We start from the raw sequence: 21191 nt of genomic DNA on the forward strand, positions 1-21191 counted from the left end.
TCTAGAGAGGTTAGAATTGATTCATTGGGTGAAGTGTTGGTAACCAAAGTGTGAGGACTTGAATTCAGATCCCTATCACCCACATAAAGATGGGGCACTTTGGTATGTCTCTTTAAATCTAGTCCTGGGAAGCTAGAGACAGGCAGATCCTGGGATCCCAGCTGGCCTAACAGAATTGATGAGCTCCAGGCTTATTGAGAAATCTTGCCTCAAAAAATAAGGTGACTAAGAGGTTAAGAGGAAAAAAAAAAGTAGTTCAGAACTCTTGTTGCTTTTCTAGAGGACCTAAGTTTGTCTCCCAGCATCCACAAGTAGCTCACAATGACCCATAACTCCAGCTCTAGGGATCTGATGTTCCCTGTTGCCTGGATTCCCCTACACACACACACACACACACACACACACACACACACACACACACACACACACACAAAGAGAGAGAGAGAGAGAGAGAGAGAGAGAGAGAGAAACTAAAAATAAAATAAGGTGGTAGCAATTAAGGAAGATGTCTGACATTGACTTCTGGCCTTCATATGCACGATAAACACATCCACATGAACACACACACATCCACAGACACCACAGACACAGAGCATCATCACTCTTTCTTCCTTATGCCTCTTTCTCCTAGATCCCTCCTAGCTCTGTTAATTTTTATTTCCCGATGGCTCTGATTGTCATTGTGCTCTCTCTCTCTCTCTCTCTCTCTCTCTCTCTCACACACACACACACACACACACACACACACACACACACACACACGTCTTGAGTCATTTCTCTGTAGCTATCAGCACCATCTGTTCCAAACTCAGACCATATTTCTCTGTTGACCTGTTTTGTATTTTCCGAGCTCCGGGTTCATGCTCATGTCCTCGGGGGCACGGACAGCTGCTAGAGGAGCTGAAAGGTGACTTTGTATTTGCAAGTGTTCCAGCTCTGGAGGGAAGTCAGGCTACGCCTATAACTGTGTTCTGGTAGGGATGGTCTCCCTGCAGGAGTTTTTTCAGGGCGAAGGTTTCCAGGGTGGAAATTGGTTGGATTTCAATCCCTGATCTTGGACAAACTCAGAGATTGGCTGGATTTCGTGCTCAGGGATTGGCTGGATTTGTGCTCAACTGGTCAAGGGCAGAGTGTGTTTCTTTGACTCTAGTTTCAGGGGTCAGGGTGTGTTTCTTTTTTTCTTTTTTCTTTTTTCTTTTTTTGAGACAGGGTTTCTCTGTAGCTTTGGAGCCCATCCTGGAACTAGTGCTTGTAGACCAGGCTGGCATCAAACTCACAGAGATCCGCCTGACTCTGCCTCCCAAATGCTGGAATTAAAGGCGTATGCCCCCTCTGCCAGGCCAGGGTGTGATTCTTTGGCTGGCCCTTTTACCCTACAGTGTTCCCAGAGCGGAAGCCCTTTGTGGGAAAGACAGGCAGACCGGACTCCAGACCGCTGAGATTTGTTAAATTCTCCCAACCCTTAGCCATCCATTTCCCTTCTCTTCCCTCCTACCTGTCTTTCCCTTCCCTACCTTCTCCTTTTGGATGTTGTTTTTAAAGTTTTAATCAGTCTCTCTCTCTTTTTCTCTCTCTTCCTCTCTGTGTCTGTGTGTGCACACATGTGTGTGTGATGTGTATGTGAGAGGCGGTTGCTTATGCCGTGACACACAAATAGAGGAAAGAGGTGGAGTGGATTCTCTTGCATATTTATGTAGGTTCCAAGGGATTGGACTCAAGTTGTTGGGCTTGCATGGCAAGTGCCCTTCCCACTGAGGCATCTCACCAGTCCCCTGCTGATGGCTTTTTTGAGGTGGGATTTCATATAGCCTAGGTTGGCCTTGAACTTACTGCACAGTCAAGGATGACCTTAAACTCCTAATCCTCTTGCTCTCCCTCTAAATGCTGGGGTTACTGCTTGCACCACCATGTCTGGCTCTTGTTCTTGTTGTTGTTATTTTGTTTTTAGTTTTTGGAGACAGGATCTTGTTACATAGCCCTGGCTAGCTTGGAACTCACTGTATATAGATCAGGCTAGCCCTGTACTTTCAGGGATCTTTTTGCCTCTGCTTCCCCTGTGCTTGGAGGGTAGACATAAACCTCTATAACCGCTGAGTCCTCTTGACTTTGTTGAACTTGCGGTCCAAACTTAGGACTGAAGTTCATTGTATTTGATTGTCTGTGCAAAATAAAGCATCTAGGGTCACTGCTGTGCTTGATATGAAAATGGCCCCCATAGGCCCATAGGGAGTGGCACTCTTAGAAGGTGTGACCTTGTTGGAGTAGGTGTGGTTTTGTTGGGGGGGAAGTGTGTCACTGGGGATGAGCTTTGAGGTCTCAGATGCTCAAGCCAGATCCAGTCTCTCTCTCTCTCTCTCTCTCTCTCTCTCTCTCTCTCTCTCCTTTCTGCAGATCCAGTTGTAGAATTCTTAGCTACCTCTTCAGCACCACATGTGCCTGTGTGCCACCATGCTTCCTGCCATGATGATAACTGACTAAACCTCTGAACTGTAAGCAAGTCCCAATGGAAAGTTTTCCTTTATATGAGTTGTCATGGTCATAGTGTCTCTTCACAGCAGCAGAAGCCCTAAGACAGGCACCTTACAAAGAATTACATAAAATGTTATTACACATCTGTCAGGGACCAGCCTCGACGAAAATACCTCTCTCCAGGGTAGAGGCGTGGGGATTTAGAAATATAGCAAAGAATATGAAGACGTGAATGAAAACAATAAAATGGAGAATCATACAGGAGAGTATCAGGAGGGAGTTCCAGCGAGTACTGAAATTCGCCTGCATTTGATCTCCAACTGCTTAAAATACCCTTGACCCCAAGAGGCAGGAATGAGATAAAAAACTACATTAACAGGACACAAGGAAATGAACAGACTAGTTGAAGGTCAGTTGAGGGCTACTTCCACAGTTAAACCTTCTGTTGCTAGAGCAAAACAAGTCATGCTCACACCCTAGACCAAAACATTCTATAGCAAACCACTCCCTGAGTGGAATCTCCATAAAGAAACTGGACCGGTAGTCAGGTCCTTAGCCTTTTTTGGGAGGTAGGAACACATCTACTTCTCTATTCCTGAAATACAAGGTCTGGATATTAGCCACACCTATTGACAATAGCCTTAAGAGAGGAGAACTCTCTGGTCTGAATCTAGGTGGGACCTTTGAGGTAGAAGCACAATAACCTTGAAGAAACTAGAGGTAAGTTCCAACTTTCTCTGACCTTTGGTCAACGTGGAAATAGGCTCACCTTTCTGGACCTCTACACACACACACCTAAGTCTGGGGACTGTCATTTATAAGTGCTACAACGCCTTAAGCACATATGGTTCCACTCACGGGCTTCTTTTAAGCCAGCAAGCAACTATTCATTCATCTGAAAATATTTATGCCAGGCAGTGGTGGCACATGCCTTTAATCCCAACACTCAGTAGGCAGAGGCTGGCGGATCTCTGAGTTTGAGGACAGTCTGATCTAAAGAGTGAGTTCCAGGACAGCTAGGTCTGTTACACAGAGAAACTCTGTTTTGAGAAAGAAAGAAAGAAAAAAGAAAGAAAGAAAGAAAGAAAGAAAGGGAGGAAGGAAGGAAGGAAGAAAGGAAGGAAGGAAGGAAGGAAGGAAAATATTTACTAAGAGTCTGCTAAGGACAAGGATGACCTTCAGTTTTATTTTATTTATTTATTTATCTGCAGGACTGGGTTTTGAACCCCGGGCCTCAAGCGTGCCAGGCAAACACTTCTCAGCCCATACAGGCCCTTCACTGGGGAATTGTAGACCAGCTTGCTGTACCACTGGATCAGGACCCCCAAGTCTTTGTTTTCAGCTTTCTAATTTTGAGACAGGGTGTCACAAAGTTCTCCAGACACAGACTGGCACTGGCTTTGAACTCGCCACGTGGGCCAGGTAGTCCTTGAACTTTGAATCCTCCTGCCTCAGCCTCCCAAGTACCTGGGATTGCATCTTTAGGCCACTAGTACTGGCCTTGATTTTACTTTAGCAGTGCTGGGAATGGCTGCAGGGGCTCTCACAGGGCAAGGCAAGTGCTCCACCATCGAGCTACACAACCAGTACACAAGTGTATGACTTTTGGAGCTAGGCATGCGGCAATTACGTGACCTCATTCTTTAAGGAGCACAGAAAACCAAACTTGGGGGCCAGTTTCCTGGGTAAAGAGACTGCTATGAAAGCCCGAGTACAGATTCCTAGTCCCTGTGGTGGGTGATGCACACCCACATCTCAGCTTTTGGGGGGGGGGAGGATACGGAAACAGGCAAATTCCAGGGGCTCAAGCTGAAATGGAGAGCCCAGGTTCAGAGAGAAAGCCTGTCTCAAAATCTGTAAGGATGGGCTGTGCACGGCGCTGCAAGCTTTTTTGTTGTTCATTCCTGTTTTTGTTTGTTTTGCAGACAGGGTCTTGCTACTTAGCCCTGGCTGGTCCTGGAACTCACTCTGTAGAGCAGGCTGGCCTTGAACTCACAGAGATCTGCCTGGCTCTGCAGAGTACTGGGACCACTTCTTGGCATCTTTTTTTTTTTTTTTTAAATAGGGAAAATAATGACGAGAGAGAGAGAGAGAGAGAAAGAGAGAGAGAGAGCGCTACAACCGGGACATTATTGCTTGTCTTACAGATCAGAGTGACAGGTACCCAGGCCCTGCAAATGGTGGGACAATCCCGTCTGTATTACAGATCTGAGCGACAGGTACATAGGTCCTGCAGAAGGTCCCTCAGCAGGCACCAGGAGCCCCCTCCTTGGTTTGCTTCTTCACCAACTTGGCAAAAACCAACCGTCTTGGCTCCGGTAGCCTTTCCTGGATCACTGGCAGGGCGCACAGGCGCAGAGAAAGACAGGTTACTGTCTGAAGCCTCCTGGAGACCTCGAGAGAGCCACAATAAACACTGCAATTGTTTGATGAAGCACTTGGCTTTGGGTCTGGGCAGCAGGAAGAGCTAAAACTGGTGTGGCAAGGCAGAGGTGGCCCGCGGCAAGAGTTTGCCTGCAGGGCCTGGTGAAGAGCTCTGAAAAGGTGCTTTCTGAAGAAACCTGGGGCGGCTTCTCCCAGCCACTTCTCCTGTGTCTCTAAAGCTTCTGTGTGGCCGGATGTACTAAAATACTAATGATCAAAATGCACATTAACTAAGTCCCTATGCACCCAGCATGGTACCTGGGTAGTCTCTTGTTGGTTTTTGCTTGTTTGTTTTAAAACAGCGTCTCACTATGTCGCCCAGGCAGGCTTGGGATTCACTTATGTTGAAGTAGGCTTCCCTTGAACTCACCGAATCTACCTGCCTCTGCCTCTGCCTCTAAGAGTGTTGGAATTAAAGGTGATTTTTAATTTTTTTTTAAATCTGAGACAGATTGTTCTTCTATAGAGCAGGCTGGCCTTGAACTTGTGAAGATCCTTCTGCTGTCTTTGCCTCACAAGTAAGCAGATTATTAGATGTGTGTCACTAGGCCCTGCTCCCCCTGCCCTCCCCTCATGGTGTTCCTAACGTCTTATATTTTATTTTGGCTTTTTTTTTAAAATTTTTTTAACTTTAATTATGTATACAATATTCTGTCTGTGTGTATGCCTGCAGGCCAGAAGAGGGCACCAGACCCCATTACAGATGGTTGTGAGCCACCATGTGGTTGCTGGGAATTGAACTCAGGACCTTTGGAAGAGCAGGCAATGCTCTTAACCTCTGAGCCATCTCTTGGCTTTTTGAGACAGGGTTTCTCTGTGCAACAGACCTGGCTGTCCCGAAACTCACTTTGTGGATCAGACTGACCTTGAACCCCTGGAGAGCTGCTTTCCTTTCCCTCCCAAGTGCTGGGATTAAAGATGTATGCCACCACTGCCTGGTTTTTTTTTTTTTTTTTTTACTTTTTTTTTAATTGAAAGAATTGTATACTTCCACTTCTCTTATTAACAATTTATTTCATTGCTATTGGCTTTTTTTTTCTGGCATGGGGGTGCATATAAGTGGGTGTGTCTGAGTAGACAGGGGCAGCCGATCCCCTTGGAGCTGGAGCGACAGGTGTGAGCTGCCTTTGGTGGGCGCTGGGCGCTGGGGTCCTCTGTGAGAGCAGTGTGTGCTCCTAGCTGCTTGGTCATCTCTCCAGTTGCCCTTCTTTCTCTTTTCTTTTGGTTTTTCGAGACAGGGTTTCCCAGTACTACAAAGCCTGTCCTGGAACTCGCTCTGTAGACCAGGCTGGCCTCGAACTCATGGAGATACGCCTGCCTCTGCCTCCTGAGTGCTGGGATTAAAGGTATGCGCCACCATCACCTGGCTATTTTCTGTTTTGAAACAGTCTCACCGAAGCATCAGGCTGGCCCTGAACTAACTCCATAGCCTAGATTGGACTTCAACTCAAGACCCTGCTGCTTCAGCTTCCTGAGTGATCGGGATTACGGCTGTATACCACCAAAGCTGACTTTACCTTGCCTTCGGAAGCTGGTGAGTATCCCTGTGCCCACCTTTAGGGCACTGTGGGACAATGAGGTCAGAAATGCTCCTCAGTTCTGGCTTGGGCCCAATTTGGGTCCCTGGGTCAGAGAATGCTGGAGCTGGAGGGAGACATTACCCGCCAGTTCTTTGTCCACAGCCCCGGAATCTAGTCAGGACCAGAGATACCTTCTCCACTTCCTTGTCCCTTCCTCCCCTTAAGCACTTTCATTTTTTAAGGGTCCCTTCATTTCATGTAGCCCCTCCCATGCCTAAGCCTTTCCCTGGTCAGATGATGGCTCAGTGGGTTAAATGCATGTCCAAGTAAGCTTGGCGACCTGAATTCAGCCCTTGAAGCCCATGAAAAGACAACAGAACTGACTCCACTTACTTAACTGACTTCTGACTGCCACTTGTGCACCTTGGCGCATGCGTGTACTCCCCCCCCCCCACGCATCCACACCCAATTAAAATAAAACAAAATAAAAAAAAAAAAAAAACAGGACTCCACTCTTAGAGCTCCGCCCCTTCACTGAGCCAACATCTGTTTATTCTTTTATTCGAGACAGGGTTTCACGTAACCTTGGCTGCCCTCAAGTTCACTGTGAAGTCCAGGCTGGCTTTGATCTCATAATCCTCCTGCCTCAACCTCCTACGAGCTGAGATTACAGTCGTGGCACATACTTGGCCCCAAAGCTCTCCTCATCAGCCACTTGTTCTGTCCTGGGGTCTGTCCCCTCCTGGAGAGAAGAGAGGTTTCCCTAGGGGAAGCTGCTGGGGACAGTCGGCTACATTCTCCTTGCTCTTTTAGGATCTTATCAGGCATGAACTCAACACTGGGGCATTTACTATGAATAGCAACCCATTTCCTCTTCCTTAGGTCATCCTGATGCCAGCACACTGGCATTCCTTAGGGAAGAGGAGGGGACTCTCTGGAGCGGTTCCCCTAAGCAAGCTTTTGGCACTGGGCACACCGGAACCTGCCTCGAATACCAGCTACTTAGGATGTTTAGCTAAGATGAGCATGCGGCTAGTCCTGGACTACAGATTGAGACCTTGTCTCAAACCCAAGCCCAGTATCAAGTGTTTGTGATCCAATACCCAGGTGACCCTCTTTCCCTCCTAGATCACCAGGATGGTCAGCATAGCTCAGTATCCTCCTGCTCCAGCCTCCCCACGAGTCCTTTCTCAGGCATGCCACTTCGCACGGTGCCTAAGTGCCCAGGTCAGACTCTTAACCCCCACTGACTTTCCCCTCCATTCCTGTCCCCAGCATTCTTGCTTAGGCCACCTATAGCCACCGTGCTGTTTAAAAACAGGTCCCTTCTCATGTTCAAACACTGTTGTCCATCCCCACATTCTTGAAACTCTCCTTTTGGTTTCTAGAAGGAGCTCACTGTTCCTCTGGTTTCAGCCGGAGGTTAATGACTCCTGGGTTTACAAGGTCTCTGTACGTTTATTCTCCTTCCTGTTTCCTGGATCGTCTTACCTGGCCATTCCTAGTGTGTGACCAACTCTAGCACTCAGATGGAGCCGCCCTCGGCTTTCTCCCAGGAACCTGAGCTGCTGTTTTGGTAGTTGTTCCATTATCGATGATCTAAGGCTGAAAGCTGAGGCTGTATTAATTGTACCTTATCTTGGTTTTTCAATACATGGTTTCTCTGCGTAGCCTTGAAACTCACTCTGTCGACCAAGCTGCCTCAAACTTAGAGATCTGCCTGCCTCTGCCTTCCGAGTCCTGGGGTTAAAGGTGTGTGCCACCACCGCCCGGCTCAAGTTGAGGCTATCTTAGATTCTTCTTGCTCCCCCCAACCCCACTCTGACACCCTAATGGTCCTGGAGTCCTGGGAATTCCACTTCCTTAAACGTCCTCAGTTCCGCCCCGGAATACCACCATCTCACCCTAGATGGGGCTTCTCTATCATCTTTGAGTGCCTAACCCAAGTTTCTCTCACCTTTTGTTGCTGTTGCTTGTTTGTTTGTTGAGACAAAGCCTCCTTATACAGCTCTGGCTAGTCTGGAATGCAGACCAGGTTGGTCTAGAACTCACAGAGATCCTCCTGCCTCCAGAGTGTTGGGATTAAAGACCTGCTCCAACATGCCCATTTTGTTTTGTTTTGTTTTGTTTTGTTTTTGAGACAACTCATGTAGCCCAGGCTGGCTTTGGAACTGTTATATGAACCAGCTGTGGTGATCAGCCTGGTCTACATGAGTTAGACAACCAGGGCTATATAGAGAGACCCTACCTCAAAAGACAAATGAACGAGAGAGAGAGAGAGAGAGAGATGTGGCAGAGACTATAAACTTGAACTCCTGATTTTCTGCCTACACTTCCCAAACAGTCTCACCGCTTTAAATCACGGCCACCTAGGCACCTGTTTTCCCTTCAAGAGCCCCGTTCTGGTTTCCTTTATCTTGTTCCAAGAGCAAGCACCTCACTTCTCAATATTGTTTAAAGCTAGGTCCCTCCCTCCTTTGCGGGCACTGGGAAGACAGTGAGGTGGCCTTTTTCCTCATCTCTCCACCTCCAGGTCGGAAGAGTTGTCAAAAGTTCCTTTCAGTCCCCGTCCCTCCACCCCCAGGCTAGGAAAGGAACCCAGGAGGCCCCGTGTGTGCTACGCAAGTACTCTATTACTGAGCCACACCCCCATCGCTTAGATGTCCTTTTGGTGAGGCATTCGAGCCCAACAATAGGTCTTTTTGTTTGACGTCTCCAAATATAAAATCGCAGTGTAGAATGTACTTCTTTAACCCGCACATATGTCACCTCAAAAGCCCAGAGCAAGGCTATGGATCGAAGCTCCAAACTCAAACCAAGTGGGACATCCGGAAGAACCCCTTGCCTCCTCCAGCTATGCCCCTCAGAAGCCCTCTGGCTGGATCTCTAGAAAAGTCTTGCTATAGGCTCTGTTGAGTTCAGTCCCGGAATATCTCCCAAGAGACCCACCATGTGAGCACCCCCATTTTACTGGACCTGTATGCTGTTTTAAGCTGGCTGCCCACGGCGAAGGCTATCCCAGGGATATTCCCCAGCAGCTGCCCGGCAAGGGAGGTGGTGGCCTGTGGGGGCCTTTCAGGATAAGGACGCTCCAGCGACTGCAAAAATGAAAGGTTTTATTGAAAAATATGAAACGGCCCGTTTTATGGTTGCCTGTCTCTGCCCACTGTGAACCTTCCGGCTGCGGAAGGACGGGGCTGGCAAGTAGCTGCGGTGGCCACCCCAGTCCTGTACTCGGGAAGGGTGAGGTTTCTTTGTCCAGACGGGTTGGGTTGGACGGTTCCTAGGCCCGGCAGTCAGGTGGCAGCCGGGGAAGAGGGGGGTCGCCAGGCTGTCTGTCCTCTTCCAGTCTAGCAAGCAGACTGCGTGGCGTCTGAAACCATCTGGAAGGTGGTGTGGTCTCCGACGCATGGCCGCAAGCTGGACTGGTGAGGTGCTTCGGCTGCTGGTAGTGGTGATGGTGCGGTCTGCGTGCACCCGGCCCCTCAGACATAGTCCTTGCGGTCATAGGCGGTGCCGGTACCGGTGCCAGGCCCGGTGGATCGCGGCGCAGAATAGAGGACCTTGGTGGTCGCGTACTTATCGCGTGGTGGGCAGGAGCAGCAGAGCAAGGCGCCCCCTAGTAGCTGCAATGCGGAGGCTGCCCAGCCCACGTACAGCCCGGCTCCCATCTCCCGCTTCTGGGCCTCAGGCACCAGTGGGTTATAGAAATCCCTGATGATGGTGTTGGCCGACCAGGACACTGGTACTAAGGTGAGCAGAGAGGCCAACAGGAAAAGCACTCCCGCCCCGATGGTGATCTTGGCCTTAGCCGTCTCGTCTTGTACGCAGTTAGTGCACTGGGCGCCCACGAGCGCCACGAGGAGCCCGAAGGCGGCCATCAGGATGGACACCACGATGAGGGCTCGGGCAGCTTGCAGGTCCTGCGGCAGGGCCAGCAGCGAGTCGTACATCTTGCACTGCATCTGCCCGGTGCTCTGCACCACGCAGTTCATCCACAGGCCCTCCCAGGTGATCTGCGCCGTGATGATGCTGCTACCGATGAATGACGAGACGCGCCACATGGGGAGAGCGCAGCACACGATGCTGCACAGCCAGCCCAACACGGCCAGCGACGTGCCGGTGATCTCCAGGCCCATGGACATGGCTGCTGGACTTGAACCGGCTCTGCCGGGCAGCTCCGGGGGCTGGGAGACGAGAGATCGAGGCCGCTGGACCTGAGAACCAACTGCCGTGAAAAGATTGACAGACGACTGTCGCCGAGACAGACGAGTGGATGGCAAAGGACGGGGCGCGCTAACGGCTCCTCTCCCGGGGCTCTCACGGAGGCTGCCCCTGCACCTGCCTGTAGCTTTGGAGGCTGCCTGCTGAGACTGGGTTGGCTCGGGGTGGGGTGGGTTGGACTTAGCTGGTGCCCAGAGGAGGGTGGAGCTCGCTTTCCTGGCCCAGGGGACAGTGACGTGCGTCCCGTTCAGTCCCGTCCGTCCTCCCCTTCCCCTTCACCAAGGGAGGAAGGACTTAGCCAGAAACCGAGTGTTCGGGAGTGGGGGTGGGGGTGATGTCGAAGGAAGGCCGGGACCTCTGCGCTCCCTCCTTTCCAAACCTCTCCTAGTTCCTCATCCTCAACGAATTCTCTGGAGACAGACAGAGGGGGAGGGGAGGGGCATTTCAGGGATTTTTTTTTGAAACGCAAATCACCAATAATAATCTGCTTTCCCCACCTCCATCCTTTCCAGCGCGGGAGGGAGGCGTAGGATGGGGGCGAGGCCAACTCCTCTGGACAGCCCGGACTGGGAGGACCCAGTGGGGGCGTGGCTGCGACTGTTTGTCGTTGTAAGTGGACGGAATTGCAGTACCTGTTCTGGGTCTCTCCAGCTTTGAGGCAAGTATACTGGCCTTGCCCGAGCGCAGTTTGATGCAGGCTGGTAGCAAGGTCTATATTTGGAGATACTTGACTCTGAAGCCAGGGCCGCCCACCTGCAGCCCCCTCCCCAATCAGGTGTTGAGTTTAAATTCTTGTCCAGGCACCTCATGTGGCCATGGCAGACTTAGCTCAATTACTGCCCCAACCAAAAGCTGCTTTTCCTCATTGAAGTTCTCTTCGTGGGGTCTTGTTTCCTCTCCTTTGGCGGGGCAGAGCGAGTGCCAGGTGAGGTGGGAAAGAGAGTTGACACAGTCAAGAACAGAAAAGAAAAAGTCAAGCTAGGTGTGGTGGCTCATCCCTGAGGCCGAGACAAGAAGAGGGCTTTGAGTTCAAGGCCAGAGTGGGCTAAAGAGTGTGTCCCAAAATTAACACAACACACATATGAAAAGCCCTGTACAGTTGGGCGGTGGTGGTACATGCCTTTAGTTCCAGCACTCGGGAGGCAGAGGCAGAGGCAGGCTGATCTCTGTGAGTTCGAGGCCAGCCTGGTCTACAGAGCGAATTCCAGGACAGGCTCCATAGCTACTGAGAAACCTGTCTCTAAAAACAAAACAAACAAACAAACAAAAATCTCTACAGTGTGTCATGCCTGTAATTTCAGCACTTGGGAACGTGGAGGGAGGCAGGAGTTCAAGATTGTCTTGGCTGCGTGGAGAATTCAAGGCCAAATGGACCACATGAGACCCTGACTCAAACTATAAACAAACATATATCATAAAAAGCCCCAAACACCAATCCATATTGCCTCTGTGTGCTGTCTCTCCTGCTCATGGGTTGTTTTTGGTTTGTTTGTTTTTTTTTTTTTTCGATATTGGGTTTCTCTGTAGCTTTGGAGACTCTTCTGGAACTAGCTCTTGTAGACCAGGCTGGCCTTGAACTCACAGAGATCCTCCTGCCTCTGCCTCCCAAGCGTGGCTCATGCTCCGTCTCCTTCCCTCACCTCTTCCCTTCAGCATATCTAGGGTCTGGCTCTTCCGGCTTTGCTCCTAGACACCCCAAGGGCCTATGCTTGGGGTCCTTTCTTCATGAGACCCTCCTACAGCTTCCCACGTGGCTTATTGACCCCCAGCCCCCAAGTCTTTTGTAGTTTCAGAGCAGGGGGTGTCTCTCACTGGGTAGAGTGCTTAACCAGCCCGCTCAAAGTCCTTGGTCTGTCCTGGGCACTGAGTAAGCCCCCCGGGAGATGGTATGTTGATAATCACCACCCTAGCGTACATCAGAAGTTCAAGATCCTCCGCAGCTACTTAGTGAATTGAATACTTAGTGAAGGTCCGTGTGTGTGGCTTGGAAACCTGCCCCCAGACAAAAAACAAACGACAGCAAAACCATCCCAGCTTCTTACCCACAATGCCCAGTCCCCTCTGATACCTCTTTTCTTTCGTATTTGACACCAGCTGTAGTTCACTCCCTCTTCCCTGTCTTTTTTCCTCTCTTCCTCCTTCTTCTCCCCCTCCACACTTCCCTCCCTGCCTTTTTCTTCCTCCACACTGCCCCCCCCCCACTGCACTGCATAGCCTAGGGTGGCCTTAAACTCAAGATTGTTTTGCCTTCCCCGCCTGAGTGGTGAGATTCTTTGTGAGAGAGGCTACGCTTGGTTTCTCATTTATTTCTGGCTCTTTGTCTCTGCTCCGCTCGGCTAGCACCACTGGGACATTGAGAATGTTCCAAGCCTGACAAGCATTTTTGCCTGTTTTATTACATGGCACTCCCACCACCTAGAACAGGGCTGGGTACTCAGAGAGGTAATTGACTTCGCACTTTCTCTCTCATTTCCTCAACTTGTCCTGCCAGGGCTCTTGGACTGAGGATGTTGTGCTGTGAGGGCCCCAGGGGCTGGGCAATTAGCTAGGAACCTGAGACCCACACAGCTAGATGAAAAGCTGGGTGCGTGCAGGGGGGAGGTAGATGGTCCAGAGGATAAAAGTCCTTGTCGCCAAGCTTGACAACCTGTTTTTGAGCTCCATTACTCCAAGGAGGGGAAAAAGCCCATTTCCCAAAGTTGTTTTCTGACCTCCACATGCTTGCTTACTTGCATTCACGCATGTATGCGTGCGCGGGCGCATTGGATAACTAATAAAACAAAATAGAGGGGCAAGTTTCACTGAGTTGGGTCCAAGGTGTATCCCCCCGCCCCGCTCCGGGGGGGGGCTACCTCTCAAATTACAAACACTCAGACTTCATCCTCTTCCCTAAGAACCTACACCCTGGGGTGACAGAGATTCAAATAAACAATCCCAGAGGCCCATAGAAACCAGGGTTCTGTTTCTTCCAAGTACAAAGGTCTTGGGCTGGTCCTGATGGGCAGGGCTGGGAGTGCCAGGCCAGAAGGCCCAGCTGGTGCTGGGTCAGGGTTGTTCTGGAAGGAATTGTAAGCCTGGGTCCTCTTTAATGGAGTGTTGGTGTGGTGACTGATGACTTGGATGAGGAGATGGCTTTGTCTATAACGTACTTGCCACTTAAGAATGACGGCCTGGGTTCTAGCCCCTGAAATTAAAAAACATTAAAAAACAATTTTTTTAAAAAAAAAAACTGGTCGTGGTGGCACACACCTTTAATCCCAGCATTTGGGAGGCAGAGGCAGGTGACTCTCTGAGTTTGACGCCAGTCTGGTCCACAAACTGAGTTCCAAGACAGCTGGGACTACACACGGAAACCCTGTCTTGAAAACCAAACCAAACCAAATAAAACAATAAAACTGAGTACAATGGCTCCCACCTGCAATCCCAACCCCCAGGAGGCAGAGACAGGAGGATCCTAGGACTGGCCAGCTAAACAGATGAGTTCAGACAGAATGAGAGATCCTGCCTCAAAAAATACGATGGAGAAGTGATGGAGAAAGACACCTGAAGTGTCTCTGGCTTCCACATATTCAAAAACACGCGTGGGTACATACACTTGCTCACACGGACACTCACGCACATACTACAAAGAAAAGGGGCGTAAGGGAAACCTAGAGCCATGGTGTGCACCTTAAATCACAGCAGTTGGGTGGTAGGAGCAGGGGATCTCTGTGAGTTCAAGGCCAGTCTGATCTAAGTTAGTTTCAGTCCAGCCAGTGCTACATAGTGAGAACCTTTATTAAAACAAAACAAATCAGATGAACAAATTTTCAAGATGTAAACTCTGCTTTGTGTCCCTGCCTCCTGTCTCCAGTCTAGTCTGTCTCCACGTTGTTTCTGCTGCTATGATATCTCTCCCTCTAGACTTATAAGGCAGAATAAATACTTTCTCCCATTAAAAACAAACAGACAAATAAATAAATAGGATGCAGGGCAGTGGAGGCTCACGTCTTTAATCCCAACACTGAGGAGGCAGAGGCAGGCGGATCTCTGAGTTTGAGGTCAGCCTGGTCTACAGAGCTAGATCCAGGACAGCCAGGGTTACACAGAGAAACCCTGCTTCAAAAAACAAACAAACAAAAATGAGGAGGAGAAGGAAGAGAAGAAAAAGATGAAAGAAGGAAGGAAGAAAAAAGAAAGGAAGGAAGGAAGGAAGGAAAGAAGAAAAAAAGAAAAAGAAAGGAAAAAAAAACAGTGGTGGAATCTACACCAACAGTGAGCTGGAAGTCACGTGAATAGATGTTGGCGGCAGGGTGGGCCCCTCTGATGGCTGGTTGTACTGTGGTTTGACACCATGATCTTTGATTCCTGTTGGTATTCGAGGCTGAGGAAGATGTCGGTGACTTTCCCAGCCTCAGTTTCTACCCTTGTAAAATGGAGAAAACTATGTTCCTGTGACTCATGGTTTAGGACTGTGGAGAGATGGGCAGCCACGTATCTGTCTCGTAAAAATAGAAACAACCAGGGCAGGGCACGAAATTACGCAGGGAGAGGACGTGTACTAGGAACTGTGGTAGCTGATCCTGGAGACCTTGAGTAAGTCCTGTGTCCGCCTTGGTCGCCAGTTTCCTCATCCTGGAGGAGAGATTGCTCTGAAACTGGACACACTGGGGGGATGGGCAGGAAGAGCTGGCTTGTTTTTGAGATGTACCTGCTGAGCAGGGCTGATTAGAGGCAAGCAGGGTAGTTTTCGTGCCCAGGGGCCAAACTTCAGGGCCTCCACAAATAAGACTTTGGCTCCGAGTAAATACCTCCCATCAGCCCTGAACACAGTATCTACCCTGGGTCTTATAACTCAGTAATCAAAAAACAAATGGCCCAGTTGAAAAATGGGTGAAGGAAATCAAAAGCATGAGCGATTGCCTCATTCCAGACTGTTATCAAAAAGGCAGGAGCTCATGGATGCTGGGAGGAGGTGGAGAGGAGGGAAGCCTTGCGTGTTGTTGGTGGCCACGTGTGTCACTATAGCTATTATGGATAGCAGTCTGTAGGCCTCTCAAATAAGTCAAAAGGAGAACTGGCAAGGTGGTTCAGTAGTTTAAGGCTCCAGGCCTGGCTACCCGAGTTCCATCTCCTGGACCCACACAGTGGAAGGAGAGGACTGACTCTCGAAAGTGTTGGCCTCTGACCGCCATGTGTGCTCCACGGTGTGTGCTTGTGTTTGAGTACTCGAGAGTGCGAGAGTGTGCACGCACATGTGTTTGTTTGTGCATCATACCACACACCACACACACACACACACACACACACACACACACACACACACACTGCCTCCACAAAACAATGAATGAATCAATAAATGTAAAGAAAAAGTTTAAAAGACAATTATCAAAGGTCTTAACTATCCACTACTGGGTGTGCCATTGGTGAGGGGACCGAGACAGAGACACACTGCCATCCTCTACAGCCTAAGCATTAATGAATGCCCTTAGACTTTTAGGGACCTTAACTCAGCCTACACAGGGATCTGTGGTTTTCATGGAGAAAGGAATTTCAGGACGAGCCAGCATGAAACACAGTCAGAGATAAAGTTAGGGTCTCACCGCATCATAGTCTTGGTTAGCCCAGAACTTGCTATATAGATCAAGCTGGCCTTGAACGCAGAGGTACCTCTGCCTGTGACGCCAGAGTGCTAGGATTGAAGGTATTCATTACCACACCTGGTCCAGAGTTAGAGATTTTGTTAAAGATATTTTAAGGGGCTGAAGTGATGCCTCAGCAGTTAAGAGCACTGACCGCTCTTCCAGAGAACCCAAGTTAAAATCCCAGCACTCACATGGCAGCTCACAACCGTCTGTAACTCCAGTTCTAGGGGATCCGACACCCTCATGCAGACATACATGCAGGCAAAACACCAATGCGTGTGAAATAAAAAATGAATAAAAGATATTTTAATGTAGCTGAGGAACTGTAGTGGCGCCTTTAATCCCAGCACTGGGAGACAGAAGCAGGCAGACAGATCTCTATGAGGCCAGTCTGGTCTACAGAGTGAATTCTAGGACAGCCAGGGCTACACAGAGAGAACCTGTCTCAAAAACAAACAAAGGAAAAAGAGAAAAAAGGGCAAGAGAGCTGCTTAGAGTTGAAGGCAAACCTGGCATACAGACTGAGACTATCTCAAAAGGCCAACGAGCCAATAAAATCACTGGCAGAGAGACCCTGTCTCAAATAAATAAATAAATGAAGATTTTTTTTTTAAATATAGACTTTAGCCATGAGGGTTAGGAGAAAAAAAAACACTCAAGAAGAAAGACATAGCCAGGTGTGAGCTAGTGTCACAGTTAGCTATACTAGACAGACATACACATAGACAGACATACCTTTTTTTATTTTTGGTTTTTTCAAGACAGAGTTTCTCTGTGTAACTGTTCCTGGCTGTCCTGGAACTTGCTTTGTAGACCAGGCTGGCCTCGAACTCACTGAGATCCTCCTGCCTCGGCCTCCCGAGTGCTGGGATTATAGGTGTGCATTACCACCGCCTGATTGCACATACCATTCTTTAAAGATGTATTTTTATTTGTGGATGTGTGATGTGTGACATGTGTGTGTTTGTATGTGTGTGTGTGTGTGAGAGAGAGAGAGAGAGAGAGAGAGAGAGAGAGAGAGAGAGAGAGAAAGAGAGAGAGACTGTATGCTGCGTATGTGCAGGACCATGGAAGCCGGAAGAGAATATCCAATCCCTTGGAGCTGGAGTTATAGGAGGCTGTGAATTGCCTGTTGCAGGAATGGAATTTGCATCCTCTGGATGCACGCGTGTTCTCTTAACCACGGCGCCATCCCTCTAGTCTTCACATATACAATTTTAGGGGCTCTCAAAAGATTTCTAAGAAATTCCTTTTTAGTTTTGGTGATTGAGATGAGAGATAGAGATGCCTTGGATGAATTATAACCGGCTAGCACTATTGAATGGGGCTTTAAACAGGCACCTTTTCCTCGTGAACGGTGCTTCCGGTGAGATCCCTAGAAAATTGCAGGTTTACAGCCAGGAAGGTGGACAGGCCTTGAGTGGTTGCTATCTGTGTTCAGTTCTTGGTCCTCGGATGGCCGGGGGCTCCAGTAGACTCTGGAGTGAAAGGCCCCCTTGCTTTTCTTGTCCGCACGCTTTTCTGTCTTTCCATCCTGCCTCGGGTACATACACACAGGAAATACAGTCAGTGCTCAGAAGAGGCATCCACGCTCCACGCTCAGTGTGGCTGTGTGTGTAACAGCCAGGGTATGGAGACTACAGGGAATGGATAAAGCAACTTTGGGTGTGTAACAAACACCTGTAATCACAGCACCGAGAAGTGGGTAGAAGCAGGAAGGGGACCAGGTATTCAAGGCCAGGGTAGCCTTGGCAACATAGTGAGTCCCAGGCCAGCCTGGGTTACTTGGGACTTTGCCTTAAAACAAACAGACAAACAAACGAAAAGAAGGAGGAGGAGAAAGCAGAGAGGAGGAGGAAACAACAGACACTGTGAAGTATTAATCAGATAAAATGCCATCAATTTCAATAGCAGTTGTGGTGCTGGGGGACAGCAGGCCAGTGGTATAGAGAGAACTGAAGCAATCTTACTCACGTGTGGAATCTGAAAAAAGCTGGTGTTCTTAAAAGAGTAGAATAGTAGCTCTCAAAAGTGGAGGGTAGCAGGGTGCAGGGGAGGATGGGAGGGGTGTCGACAGGAACGGAGGGGCTGGAAGGATGCTGAGGGGATGCGGGAGGGGGATGAGGGAATGCTTGTCTAGGGTACGTGAAGCCCTGAGTCATATCTCTAGCAACATAGAAACAACAGACTGTGTGGTGGGGTCTGTGATTCTAGCATGAAGAAGGTGGAGACAGGAGGATCAAGTTCAAGGTCATTCATCCTTGGCTCTAGAACTGGTTTAAGGCTAGCCTGAACTACACGAGACCCAGTCTCAAATAATAAACAAGCAAGCAAGAAAACAAAAAGGAAGGTACCACCATCCTAAAACCCAAAGAGAGAGAGACAGAGACAGAGAAGGGGGATATGAACAGACATTCAGAATAGAACAATAAGTCAGCAGTGGAAAGATACTTGTTATCCTTAGACCTTAGCTAAAGGCACAGAAAAACCATAAAGTGGTACCAGTATACACTCTCAAGAGTGGTTACAACTCGAAACATTGACAATAACAAGTGTTGACAAGGTGAGGGATAATTTGTACCACTTCTCTTCTGGAGTCTACATTTCAAAAAGTCAGGGTTTCCCGTAGCCCCACCTGGACTCTCCTTCTCAACTTCCTAAATAGCCAAGGATGCTTTTAAACTTCCCATTCTCCTGCTTCCACCTCCAGAGTGCTGGGATTGTAATTTTTCTTTTCTCTTTCTTTCTTTCTTTCTTTCTTTCTTTCTTTCTTTCTTTCTTTCTTTCTTTCTTTCTTTCTCTCTCTCTCTCTCTCTCTCTCTCTCCCTCTCTCTCTCTCTCTTTCTTTCTTTCTTTCTTTCTTTTTGGTATTTCGAGACAGGGTTTCTCTGTGGCTTTGGAACCTGTCCTGGAACTAGCTCTGTAGACCAGACTGGCCTCGAACTCACAGAGATCCACCTGCCTCTGCCTCCAGAGTGCTGGGATTAAAGGCGTGTACCACCACCACCCGGCTGAGTGCTGGGCTTGTTTATAAAATGTGCAACATCACACCCAGTTTCATGCAATTCTGGGAACTGAACCTAGAGTTTTGAACACACTAGGCCGACACTCTCCCAACTTACTACACCTCCAAAGCTGATTTATTTGGTTTTATGAGTCAGGATTTCATTCTGTAGCCCAAGTGCTCTGAACCTTAGACTCTACTACAGAACCATGCTCCTAGACCCTGCCTGGAGGATTCTAGGCAGGTGTTCTACTACTAAGAGCCCCAGCCCCTCACTGGGGGATTCTAGGCAGGTGCTCTACCACTGAGCCACACCCCAGCCCCTCCCTGGGGGATTCTAGGGAGATATAACCCCCAACCTTCAAGGGTTGATTTTCAACTGAATCCTGGATTTTTTTTTTTTTATGACTTGGAACTCTGGACATTTAACCTTCTGTCTTAATTTTATTGTGACATCATGCTGGCAGGAGACGGGCAGGGTGTTTCCTTATCACTGATGGGCAGATGCAGAAGCCCGGCTTTTCTATCCTTTAGTGATGTCTGGCACAGGGGAGGAAGGTGGCTTCTCATGACTGTTGGGAGGGGTGGGAGTGCCAGCTCCCTTGGGAGGTTTCTATTGATAGGTGGATAAAGGTGACCTCCTGGGATGTCAACCCTGGAGTTAGCAGGATGTCTTTTCAATACCTCCCGAGAAGAGGAGACTATCTATGGCTGGGATAGTAGCAGGAGGGCAAAGGTCAGGACACCATCCTGTTGGAGGTGTTGGGAGGTTGCATTCCAGCCTTGTGCGTGTGGAGACTGAGTCCACCATCCTGCCTGTCTTTCGCGGGAGCCGGTGTGGGTTGGCGCATGGTTTTCCTACAGCATCTTAATTATCTTTCTCACTGCTGTCACACAATACTTGACAAAAGCCACTCAAGGAAGGAAGGGTTTCTTCAGTTCACAGTTGGAGGGCACACAGTCCAGCATGGTGGGGAAGGCACGGCGGCCGGAGTGTGAGACAGCGGTCACAGGGCAGTCACCGTCGCAGAAAGATGAAGTCAATGCTGGTGCCCGTTTTTCTTTCTTTTTCTTTTCCTTTTGACTTTGTATTCAGCTCAAGATCCAGGCTGGTGGGATGGTGCTGGCCACACTCAGGGTAGGTCTTCCTTCTGCAGAAACCCCTGGAAATGTCCTTAGACACATGCACAGTATCATGTCCTGGTGGACTGAAAGCCAGCCACAGTGAAGTTGACAAAGTTGACAATGACGATGAACTGCCACAGTTAGAATCAGTTCCTGTGTGGGCCATCCTTCCTTGTCTGATCCCTGGACGGAAAACAGGCTCTGTTTGGGGCTTTACTCTCCCCCTGCCCCCACCTGTCTGGTTCCTCATGAAGGATATGAGGGATAGCCTACAAAAAAGAAAAACAAGGGGGCTGGAGAGATGGCTCAGAGGTTAAGAGCATTGCCTGTTCTTCCAAAGGTCCTGAGTTCAATTCCCAGCAACCACATGGTGGCTCACAACCATCTCATAATGGGGTCTGGTGCCCTCTTCTGGCCTGCGGGTATACACACAGACAGAATGTTGTATACATAATAAATAAATATTTTTTTAAAAAAAAAAGAAAAGAAAAAGAAAACCGAGTTCCTGTCATCCCAGCACTCTGAAGGCTTCGACAGGAAGAGCTGAAGTTGGGGGTCAGCCTGGGCTATGGTAGATACTGTCCAAAAAAGCCAAGTGTAAAAAGGGGGCTTGGAATGGAGCTTGTTCGGTAGAGCACTGGCCCCGTGTGCAGGAGCCCTGGATTTCACCCCCAGGTCCATATAAACCGGGACTGTGTCACACACCTGGAATCCCAGCACTCCTGGAGGAGGAGGCAGGAGAATCAGGAGTTTAAGATTTTCCTTGTCTGCACAGTGAGTCTGAGGCCAACATGCCATCTG

General features: G+C 49.1%; 1 protein-coding gene across 1 annotated transcript; it reads right to left on the reverse strand.

Annotated features, from left to right (window-relative positions):
* Nucleotides 1-9509: 9509 nt before the first annotated feature.
* On the reverse strand, nucleotides 9510-10843 carry LOC125400098 (claudin-3). The gene has a single exon (XM_048433811.3). The coding sequence runs from the start codon at nucleotides 10556-10558 to the stop codon at nucleotides 9899-9901; it is 660 nt and encodes a 219-aa protein (XP_048289768.1). The 5' UTR covers nucleotides 10559-10843; the 3' UTR covers nucleotides 9510-9898.
* Between the last annotated feature and the right edge of the window lie 10348 nt (nucleotides 10844-21191).

Source organism: Myodes glareolus, chromosome 2 (assembly GCF_982192425.1).
Source record: "Myodes glareolus chromosome 2, mMyoGla1.1, whole genome shotgun sequence".
In the NCBI taxonomy this organism is placed as follows: Eukaryota; Metazoa; Chordata; class Mammalia; order Rodentia; family Cricetidae; genus Myodes; species Myodes glareolus.

Excerpts from the sequence above, each read along its gene's own strand:
- LOC125400098 (XM_048433811.3), bottom strand. The coding sequence starts at position 10,558 with ATGTCCATGGGCCTGGAGATCACCGGCACGTCGCTGGCCGTGTTGGGC.